Genomic DNA, 11,839 nt, shown 5'->3' with positions numbered 1-11,839 from the left:
ACCAAACAAATACCACAATCACTAAGCCAACCCCAAAAACCCAACCAATACCACAATCACTAACCCAACCCCAAATACCAAACCAATACCACAATCTCTAACCTCCCCCCAATAGCTAACCTATACCACAATCACTAACCCAACCCAAAATACCAAACCAATACCACAATCTCTAACCTCACCCCAATACCCAACCAATACCACAATCACTAATGCAACCCCAAATACCAAATCAATACCACAATCTCTAACCTCACCCCCAATACTAAACCAATACCACAATGACTAACCCAACCCCAAAAACATAACCAATACCACAATCTCTAACCCCACCACAATACTAAACCAATCCCACAATCTTTAATCCCACCTCCAATACCAATCCAATACCACAATCCTTAACCCCACCCAATACCAAACCATTACCACAATCTTTAATCCCTATCCATACTACAATTCCTGCATTGCCTCCGTTATATATTATATACAAATCTGATTTTTGCAAAATATTTCATCTCTGAAGCTGTCTGTTATTATGTAACTGATTTAGCAACATTTTTTGATCAGGGTACATAAGGGCACATATTTTTGTCACATTGAACTAGGAGTGCTGGTTTGTCTAGTAATCACATCAGTAATCACATCAACATGAGAATGTTGCTACTTTCTTGCAGTGTGTGTATGTTTGTGTGTATGTGTGTATAAATGTATGTGTGTATATTTGTGTATAAGTGCATGAATGTATGTATATGTGTGTGTATATGTATATGTGTATGAGTTTGTATATGTGTATAAATGTATGCATGTGTATAAGCATGTGTGTGTAGTGTATATATGTGTATCTTTGTGTGCACATACTGTATGTGAGTGTGTGTATACGTTCAGATTCAGATTTCTGTATGTATAAATGTATGTGTGTATATAAATGTGTTTATATTTGTGCAAAAGTGCATGAATGTATGTATATGTGTATGTGTGTATAAGTTTGTATATGTGTATAAATGTATGCGTGTGTATAAGTGTGTGTATATGTGTGCATATATGTATGTTTGTGTGTGTATATGTGTATAAATGTATGTGTGTATATAAATGTGTGTATATTTGTGTATAAGTGCATGAATGTATGTATATGTGTAAATGTGTGTGAGTATATGTATATGTGTATGAGTTTGTATATGTGTATGAATGTATGCATGTGTATAAGTGTGTATGTATATACAGTATGTGTATCTATGTGTGCATATGTATATGTTTGTGTGTCTATGTGTTTATATGTCTATGTATGTGCGTATATGCGTATGTTTGCATGAATTTATGGGTGCGTGAGTGTGTATTTCCATATATATTTGTGTGTGTGTGTGTGTGTATGTATGTATATATATTTTATATAGATATATATAAAAATATGTGTATGTGTGTGTGTGTAAGTAAATGTCTGTGTATATGTTTGTGTGTTTGTATATGTGCACTTGTGTGTGTTGTATAAATGTGCATGTGCGCGTGTGTGTTTGTGTATATATATATATATGTGTGTGTGTGTGTGTGTATGTCTGTGTCCCTGTTGTTAGTCACTTCATATGCACTAACTCCTCACCAATAAAATCAACTTCATTGCAGCATCAGATGAAGTGCACAGTTTCAACTGATATCAGTCCCTGTGTATTGGGATGAGATGAGAGGTGTTTGATATCTGTGTATTAGGAGGAGTGAGATGTACTCTGAGGATAAAGCTTGGAGGTGTTCACATCTGGCTTACACAAACACTGCACAGTTGTGTGCCAAAGTTATCACACAACAACAGCTACCTGACTGTAATGTAACAACATCTATACAGGTCAGGGTGTGGGTCCTTTCTGTCTCCCACCCAGAAGCTGGTTATCCACCTTGCCAATCTTCATCTCCTCCCTAAAGCTATTCCACCTAACTCCAAGCGGTTCTGGAACCGGTTGAGCAGGTAAAAAAGAAGAAGGAAAAAAAAAAAAGATAATAATGCAGAGGTGGATCCACCCCCACCGTTATTTCACAACCTGTGCATTTCATGACAGTCATGCTGAGACTTTATCGCTTCATCAAAAGTTGGGAGACGCTTACTTCTTTTGGGGGGGATTTTATTGTAGATTTCAGACCTCCAATCTGAACTTGGACTTCATTCATAGTTGACCTTTCTTGGAGATAAAATCTGAGAACATCTTATTTGCCTTGATTTTACTAGAGGATAATAGAAACGTCTCTGCACTGAAGATAATGTTTTCCTGGAAACTATTTTTGGAAAATTGAGCTTTTCGATTTCCTAATTTTAATATCTGTTCCTTTTTTCCTACAATGCTTAGACACACTGTATCAAGATTTTTAATAGGATTCTAAAACTTTTACCCAAATACATCAGTTTGATTTATTTATATTTTAGGATTTACTAATAGTGCTACATTGACTATAAAAAAACAGCTTAACTGTCTAAAAGGAAAAACAGTCCCATCTTTCAAGGTAACAAGAAACTGTTTTGGTATTCAAAATATCTAGAAAGGTGGGTCAGGTGTTATAAAAGTTTTTTTTTTTCTTGGAGCTGTTTTTAAATTCCAAAGATTACCCAACATGACTTAGAGGTTAAGGTTTAACTTATATATTTTTATTATTATTATAATTTTTTTTTAAAAAAGGAAAAAAATAACAAAACAGTGATTCAATTCTTTTAATAGCCTTTTTGAGCTGAATTATCCTCAACAATTTTTATTGAAAAAAAAAAAGTAAAAAAATTATATTGGGAGACCAATATTTAAAGACATCTGCTTTATTGTTTTTTTTATTCTAATTTGGGGAAAAAATGAATTTAATAAAGAAGCCTGGATTTCAATAGAGGAATACTTATTTATTTCAGTCAATTGGCGTATTTTTTATTTCTCTATTAAAAGTGATAATTTCATATTTGTTGCTTGGGTTTTTTTTTCCGGAAATTAGTTTTTTTCTGGATTTATATCTCAAATTTTCCAAGTATCATTTAGCTTATTCTAGAGGTCCAGTGACCACTTGTTTTTTTTAAATAAAATACAGCAAAATAATATAGATTTTTTTTTAAAAAATCTGAAATTATACATTTGAGTATCAAAGAAATGGGACATGTATGGACATTTAATAGATGAATGTACCAGAATTAGATCATAAAGAAGACCATTTCTACAGCACAATCTGAGCAAGAGCTAAGATGTCCATCTTGGACCATCCATAACAAAATATAATACAAGAAGATTTAGAGGTGGTAGAAAAAAAGGACCCCACAAAATCCACGATTTTTAGAGATTTGACAGTTCCAGGTGTGAGAAGAAAACAGCTATAAGATGCCCAGAGCCTTCCTGGTGAAGAAATCCTCCTTTGCTTCTGTAAAGAGGAAGTGGGGAGACATTCCAGATGAGCAGAGAGGAGAGATGTATATACCAGGTAAATGAAATAATATACTGTACCTTAATGTCATAAAGGTTCAAGCTGTGGACACAGCCCCTTTCAGATAGATGCTTAGAATAACATGGGTACTGGTATTGCTGGAGAGACATGTGAGTTTAGTGATTCAGTGCAAAGAATAACAGAAATGGAAGAAGATGGTGAGGCTGGTAAGGCCAGTCGAGTGGGAGAGGCTGGAGGGAGCTTTAATGAATGAGCTCTATGTCATAACATATGAACTGGTGAAGATGGAGAAGCTAAAATAAGTTTAAGTGAATAAGATATATAGAATAATATAGGAAGAGGGTATAAAGGGAATTTTAATGAATCCATTGCATAGAACACAATAGGAACTGGTGAACTTGGAGGGGCTGGAGTGAGCTTTAGTGAATCAGCTGCATAGAATTACATAGGAACTGGTGAAGCTGGAGAGGCTGGAGGGAGCTTTAGTGAATCAGTTACCTAGAATAACATAGGAACTGGTGAAGCGGAGAGGCTGGAGGGAGCTTTAGTGAATCAGTTACATAGAATAACATAGGAACTGGTGAAGCTGGAGAGGCTGGAGGGAGCTTTAGTGAATACGTTACATAAAATAACATAGGAACTGGTTAAGATGGAGAGAGCATTAGTGAATCAGTTACATAGAATAACATAGGAACTGGTGAAGCTGGAGAGGCTGGAGGGAGCTTTAGTGAATCAGTTACATAGAATAACATAGGAACTGGTGAAGTTGGAGAGGCTGGAGGGAGCTTTAGTGAATCAGTTACATAGAATAACATAGGAACTGGTGAAGCTGGAGAGGCTGGAGGGAGCTTTAGTGAATCAGTTACACAGAATAACATTGGAACTGGTGAAGCTAGAGAGGCTGGAGGGAGCTTTAGGGAATCAGTTACATAGAATAACATAAGAACTGGTGAAGCTGGAGGGAGCTTTAGTGAATCAGTTACATAGAATAACATAGGAACTGGTGAAGCTGGAGAGGCTGGAGGGAGCTTTAGTGAATCTGTTACATAGAATAACATAGGAACTGGTGAAGCTGGAGAGGCTGGAGGGAGCTTTAGTGAATCTGTTACATAGAATAACATATGAACAAACAAAAAATAAAATTAAAAAAATCTTATTCAAAACCCCTAGTGAGTATAGTGAGATAGTTTCTTGTACTATGTAGTGTGACAACCTCTAGTGGAGAGTAAAATGACAAATCAGTGCTGTTATCCCCTGAAGGAACGCATTATGGTATCTCACTGGTGCATATTATGTACTGCACACAAATTTCATATTCTTACAGCTTATGGTCTATTTCTAAGAGGACAGAAGGACTTTTAGCCATATACATTGCAACATATTTGCATATGTTTTTCTAAATTCATCACATTCTTTTTGATCCCAAAGTAAAGCATTGTTGTTTTGTGCAGTTCTTTCAATAATTAAAGGGACAGTTAACACCAGAATTTGTGTTGTTTTAAAAGATAGATAATCCCTTTATTACCCATTCCCCAGTTTTGCATAACCAACACAATTATAATAATACACTTTTTACCTCTGTGATTAACTTGTATCTAAGCATCTTCTGACAGCCCCCTGATCACATGACATTTTATTTATTATCTATTGACTTTCATTTTAGCCAATTAGTGCAGTGTCTGCCACAATCCACGGGCGTGCTCACAATGTTATCTATAGGGTTTACCTGAACTAGCTCTCCCCTGCTGTGAAAAGCAAATACAAAAGCATGTGATTAGAGGCGGCCTTCAAGGGCTTACAAATTATCATATGAGCCTTCCTAGGTCTAGCTTTCAACTAAGAATACCAAAAGAACAAAGCAAAATTGGTGATAAAAGTAAATTGGAAAGTTGTTTAAAATTACATGCCCTATTTGAAACATAAAAGGTTTTTTTGGACTTGACTGTCCCTTTAATAATAATTATTATTTTCTTCTCTCTCTTCTCCCATCCCTCTTTGTCTCTCTCGCTCTTCTCCCAGCCCTCTGTCTCTCTCGCTCTTCTCCCAGCCCTCTTTGTCTCTTGCTCTTCTCACATCCCTCTTTGTTTCTCTCTCTCCTCCCATCCCTCTTTGTCTCTTGGTCTCTTCTCCCATCCCTCTTTGTCTCTCTTTCTCATCTCCCATCCCTCTTTGTCTCTCTCTCTTCTCCCATCCCTCTTTGTCTCTCTCTCTCTTCTCCCATCATTCTTTGTCTCTCTCTCTTCTCCCATTCTTCTTTGTCTCCCTCTCTCTCTCTTCTCCCATCCCTCTCTCTCTCTTCTCCTATCCCTCTCTCTCTCTTCTACCATCATTCTTTATCTCTCTCTCTTCTCCCATCCCTCTTTGTCTCTCTCTATTCTCCCATCATTCTTTGTCTCTCTCTCCTCCCATCCCTCTTTGTCTCTCTCTTCTCCCATCCCTCTTGGTCTCTTTCTTTCTTCTCCCATCACTTTGTCTCTCTTTCTTCTCCCATCCCTCTCTCTCTCTTCTCCCATCCCTCTCTCTCTCTTCTTCCATCCCTCTCTCTTCTCCCATCCCTCTCTCTTCTCCCATCCCTCTCTCTTCTCCCATCCCTCTCTCTCTTCTCCCATCCTGCTTTCTCTTCTCCCATCCCTCTCTCTCTCTTCTCTCATCCCTCTCTTTCTCTTCTCCCATCCCTCTCTCTTCTCCCATCCCTCTTTGTCTCTCTCTCTCTCTCTCTTCTCCCATCCTTCTTTCTCTCTCTCTCTTCTCCCATCCCTCTTTGTCTCTCTCTATTCTCCCATCATTCTTTGTCTCTCTCTCCTCCCATCCCTCTTTGTCTCTCTCTTCTCCCATCCCTCTTGGTCTCTTTCTTTCTTCTCCCATCACTTTGTCTCTCTTTCTTCTCCCATCCCTCTCTCTCTCTTCTCCCATCCCTCTCTCTCTCTTCTTCCATCCCTCTCTCTTCTCCGATCCCTCTCTCTTCTCCCATTCCTCTCTCTCTTCTCCCATCCTGCTTTCTCTTCTCCCATCCCTCTCTCTCTCTTCTCTCATCCCTCTCTTTCTCTTCTCCCATCCCTCTCTCTTCTCCCATCCCTCTTTGTCTCTCTTTCTCTCTTCTCCCATCCTTCTTTCTCTCTCTCTCTTCTTCCATCACTTTGTCTCTCTCTCTCTCTTCTCCCATCACTCTTTGTCTCTCTTCTCCCATCCCTCTCCCTCTTCTCCCATCTCTCTCTTCTCTCAACTCTCTCTCTTCTCCCATCTCTCTATCTTCTCTCTCTCTCTTCTCACTCTCTCTCTCTTCTCCCATCTCTCTCTTCTCCCATCTCTCTATCTTCTCCCAACTCTCTCTCTTCTCCCCTCTCTCTCCTCCCATCCCTCTCTCTCTTCTCCCATCTCTCTCTCTCTACTCCCCTCTTTTTCTCTCTACTCCCCTCTCTCTCTCTCTTCTCCCATCTCTCATCTCCCATCCCTCTCTCTCTTATCCAATATCTCTCTCTCTCTTCTCCCATCTCTCTCTCTCTTCTCCCATTTATCTTCTCGCATCACTCTTTGTCTCTCTTTCTTCTCCCATCCCTCTCCCTCTTCTCCCATCTCTCTCTCTTCTCTCAACTCTCTCTCTTCTCCCATCTCTCTATCTTCTCTCTCTCTTCTCACTCTCTCTCTTCTCTGATTATTCTTTATCTCTCTCTATTCTCCCATCCCTCTTTGTCTCTCTCTATTCTCCCATCATTCTTTGTCTCTCTCTCTCTCCTCCCATCCCTCTTTGTCTCTCTCTCTCTCTCTTCTCCCATCCCTCTTGGTCTCTTTCTTTCTTCTCCCATCACTCTTTGTCTCTCTTTCTTCTCCCATCCCTCTCTCTCTTCTCCCATCCTGCTTTCTCTTCTCCCATCCCTCTCTCTCTCTTCTCCCATCCCTCTCTCTCTCTTCTCCCATCCCTCTCTCTCTCTTCTCCCATCCCTCTCCCTCTCTTCTCCCATCACTCTCTCTCTCTTCTCACATCCCTCTTTGTCTCTCTCTCTCTCTCTCTCCTCCCATCCTTCTTTCTCTCTCTCTCTTCTTCCATCACTCTTTGTCTCTCTCTCTCTCTTCTCCCATCACTAATTGTCTCTCTTTCTTCTCCCATCCCTCTCCCTCTTCTCCCATCTCTCTCTCTTCTCCCAACTCTCTCTCTTCTTCCATCTCTCTATCTTCTCTCTCTTCTCACTCTTTCTCTTCTCCCATCTCTCTCTTCTCCCATATCTCTTTCTTCTCCCAACTCTCTCTCTCTCCTTCCCTCTCTCTCTCTTCTCCCATCCCTCTCTCTCTTCTCCCATCTCTCTCTCTCTACTCCCCTCTTTTTGTCTCTACTCCCCCCTCTCTCTCTTCTCCCATCTCTCTTCTCCCATCCCTCTCTCTCTTCTCCCATATCTCTCTCTCTCTTCTCCCATCTCTCTCTCTCTTCTCCCATCTCTCTTCTCCCATCCCACTCTTTCTCTTCTCCCATCCCTCTCTTTGAGGCCCACTTCAAGCTCCGTATGGAAGACTCGCCAGAAACAGCATTTATGAAGCAACGGTCTAAAGACCGCTACTCCATAACCCTGTCCGCCTGCTCTGATGAGGCGGACAGGAATCGCTGCAATTTAACCCGATCAAATACTATCAGGTTGATTGACACCTCCCTGCTGTCGGATCAGGTCCGCAAGACCTATCATTATTCGGCCTCTTAATCTCTTCGCCAATCCCTCTCTCTCTCACTCTCTTCTCCCATCCTTCTCTCTCTCTTCTCCCATCTCTTTCTCTGTTCTCCCATCTCTCTCTATCTATCTCTCTCTTCTCCAATCCCCCTCTCTCTCTTCTCCCATCTCTCTATGTCTTCTCCCATCTCTCTTTCTCTTCTCCCATCTCTCGTTCTTCTACCATCTCTCTCTCTCTCTTCTCTCAACTCTCTCTCTCTCTATTCTCCCATCTCTTTATCTTCTCTTTCTCTCTCTTCTCACTCTCTCTTCTCTCATCTTTATCTCTCTCTTCTCTAATCTCTCTATCTTCTCCCACCTCTCTCTCTTGTCCATCTTCTCCCATCCCTCTCTCTCTTCTCCCATCTCTCTCTCTTCTCCCATCTCTCTTCTCCCATCTCTTTCTCTTCTCCCATCTCTCTCTCTTCTCCCATCTCTCTGTCTTTTCCCACCTCTCTCTCTTCTCCTATCCCTCTCTATCTCTTCTCTCATCTCTATTTCTCTTTCTTCTCCAACCCCCCCTCTCTCTTCTCCCATCTCTCTCTGTCTTTTCCCATCTCTCTCTCTCTCTCTCTTTCTCTCTCTCTTCTCCCATATCTCTCTCTTCTCCCATCCCTCTCTCTCTTCTCCCATCTCTCTCTATCTTCTCCAATCTCTCTCTCTTCTCTCATCTCTCTCTCTTCTACCATCTCTCTCTCTTCCCCCATCTCTCTCTCTTCTCCCATCTCTCTCTCTTCTCCCATCTCTCTCTCTCTTCTCCCATCCCTCTCTCTCTTCTCCCATCCCCCTCTTTCTCTTCTCCCACCCCTCTTTCTCTCTTCTCCCATCCCCCTCTCTCTATTCTCCAATCCCCCTCCCTCACACTCTCTGTTCTCCCATCCTTCTCTCTCTCTCTTCTCCCATTTCTCTCTCTGTTCTCTCATCTCTCTCTCTCTCTTTTCTCCAATCCCCCTCTCTCTCCTCCCATCTCTCTCTCTCTGTCTCTTTCTCTTCTCCCATCTCTCTCTTCTACAATCTCTCTCTTTTCTCCCATCTCTCTCTCTTCTCTCAACTCTCTCTCTCTCTATTCTCCCATCTCTTTATCTTCTCCCATCTCTATATCTTCTCTCTCTCTTTTCACTCTATCTCTCTTCTCCCAACACTCTATCTTTTACCACCTCTCTCTCTTCTCCCCTCTCTCTTCTCCCATCCCTCTCTCTCTTCTCCCATCTCTATCTATCTTCTCCAATCTCTCTCTCTTCTCCCATCTCTCTGTCTTTTCCCACCTCTCTCTCTTCTCCTATCCCTCTCTATCTCTTCTCTCATCTCTATCTCTCTTTCTTCTCCAACCCCCCTCTCTCTCTTCTCCCATCTCTCTCTCCCTTCTCCCATCTCTCTCTCTCTCTCTCTCTCTCTCTCTCTCTCTCTCTCTTTCTCTCTCTCTTCTCCCATCTCTCTCTCTTCTCCCATCTCTCTCTCTCTTCTCTCAACTCTCTCTCTTCTCCCATCTCTTTATCTTCTCCAATCTCTCAATCTTCTCTCTCTTCTCACTCTCTCTCTCGTCTCGTATCTCTTGCTCTCTCTTCTCCCATCTCTCCATCTTCTCACTCTCTCTCTTCTCTGATTATTCTTTATCTCTCTCTATTCTCCCATCCCTCTTTGTCTCTCTCTATTCTCCCATCATTCTTTGTCTCTCTCTCTCTCCTCCCATCCCTCTTTGTCTCTCTCTCTCTCTCTCTTCTCCCATCCCTCTTGGTCTCTTTCTTTCTTCTCCCATCACTCTTTGTCTCTCTTTCTTCTCCCATCCCTCTCTCTCTTCTCCCATCCTGCTTTCTCTTCTCCCATCCCTCTCTCTCTCTTCTCCCATCCCTCTCTCTCTCTTCTCCCATCCCTCTCTCTCTCTTCTCCCATCCCTCTCCCTCTCTTCTCCCATCACTCTCTCTCTCTTCTCACATCCCTCTTTGTCTCTCTCTCTCTCTCTCTCTCTCCTCCCATCCTTCTTTCTCTCTCTCTCTTCTTCCATCACTCTTTGTCTCTCTCTCTCTCTTCTCCCATCACTAATTGTCTCTCTTTCTTCTCCCATCCCTCTCCCTCTTCTCCCATCTCTCTCTCTTCTCTCAACTCTCTCTCTTCTTCCATCTCTCTATCTTCTCTCTCTTCTCACTCTTTCTCTTCTCCCATCTCTCTCTTCTCCCATATCTCTTTCTTCTCCCAACTCTCTCTCTCTCCTTCCCTCTCTCTCTCTTCTCCCATCCCTCTCTCTCTTCTCCCATCTCTCTCTCTCTACTCCCCTCTTTTTGTCTCTACTCCCCCCCTCTCTCTCTTCTCCCATCTCTCTTCTCCCATCCCTCTCTCTCTTCTCCCATATCTCTCTCTCTCTTCTCCCATCTCTCTCTCTCTTCTCCCATCTCTCTTCTCCCATCCCTCTCTCTCTTCTCCCATCCCACTCTTTCTCTTCTCCCATCCCTCTCTTTGAGGCCCACTTCAAGCTCCGTATGGAAGACTCGCCAGAAACAGCATTTATGAAGCAACGGTCTAAAGACCGCTACTCCATAACCCTGTCCGCCTGCTCTGATGAGGCGGACAGGAATCGCTGCAATTTAACCCGATCAAATACTATCAGGTTGATTGACACCTCCCTGCTGTCGGATCAGGTCCGCAAGACCTATCATTATTCGGCCTCTTAATCTCTTCGCCAATCCCTCTCTCTCTCACTCTCTTCTCCCATCCTTCTCTCTCTCTTCTCCCATCTCTTTCTCTGTTCTCCCATCTCTCTCTATCTATCTCTCTCTTCTCCAATCCCCCTCTCTCTCTTCTCCCATCTCTCTATGTCTTCTCCCATCTCTCTTTCTCTTCTCCCATCTCTCGTTCTTCTACCATCTCTCTCTCTCTCTTCTCTCAACTCTCTCTCTCTCTATTCTCCCATCTCTTTATCTTCTCTTTCTCTCTCTTCTCACTCTCTCTTCTCTCATCTTTATCTCTCTCTTCTCTCATCTCTCTATCTTCTCCCACCTCTCTCTCTTGTCCATCTTCTCCCATCCCTCTCTCTCTTCTCCCATCTCTCTCTCTTCTCCCATCTCTCTTCTCCCATCTCTTTCTCTTCTCCCATCTCTCTCTCTTCTCCCATCTCTCTGTCTTTTCCCACCTCTCTCTCTTCTCCTATCCCTCTCTATCTCTTCTCTCATCTCTATTTCTCTTTCTTCTCCAACCCCCCCTCTCTCTTCTCCCATCTCTCTCTGTCTTTTCCCATCTCTCTCTCTCTCTCTCTCTCTCTCTCTCTCTCTCTCTCTCTCTCTCTCTCTTTCTCTCTCTCTTCTCCCATATCTCTCTCTTCTCCCATCCCTCTCTCTCTTCTCCCATCTCTCTCTATCTTCTCCAATCTCTCTCTCTTCTCTCATCTCTCTCTCTTCTACCATCTCTCTCTCTTCCCCCATCTCTCTCTCTTCTCCCATCTCTCTCTCTTCTCCCATCTCTCTCTCTCTCTTCTCCCATCCCTCTCTCTCTTCTCCCATCCCCCTCTTTCTCTTCTCCCACCCCTCTTTCTCTCTTCTCCCATCCCCCTCTCTCTATTCTCCAATCCCCCTCCCTCACACTCTCTGTTCTCCCATCCTTCTCTCTCTCTCTTCTCCCATTTCTCTCTCTGTTCTCTCATCTCTCTCTCTCTCTTTTCTCCAATCCCCCTCTCTCTCCTCCCATCTCTCTCTCTCTGTCTCTTTCTCTTCTCCCATCTCTCTCTTCTACAATCTCTCTCTTTTCTCCCATCTCTCTCT

At 42.5% G+C, this 11,839-nt stretch overlaps 1 protein-coding gene across 1 annotated transcript in view; it reads left to right on the top strand.

The window, feature by feature from the left end:
* The first annotated feature begins 2,021 nt into the window (after window positions 1-2,021).
* Window positions 2,022-11,839, top strand: part of OVOL1 (ovo like transcriptional repressor 1) — a 41,298-nt gene continuing 31,480 nt past the window's right edge. The window contains exon 1 of the mRNA XM_053720044.1: window positions 2,022-3,432. Within this exon, the coding sequence (XP_053576019.1) occupies window positions 3,333-3,432 (100 nt within the window). The 5' untranslated portion in view covers window positions 2,022-3,332. The remainder of the gene's footprint in view (window positions 3,433-11,839) is intronic.

Source organism: Bombina bombina, chromosome 7, assembly GCF_027579735.1.
Source record: "Bombina bombina isolate aBomBom1 chromosome 7, aBomBom1.pri, whole genome shotgun sequence".
NCBI lineage: Eukaryota > Metazoa > Chordata > Amphibia > Anura > Bombinatoridae > Bombina > Bombina bombina.
This window is presented reverse-complemented; position numbering and strand designations above follow the sequence as displayed.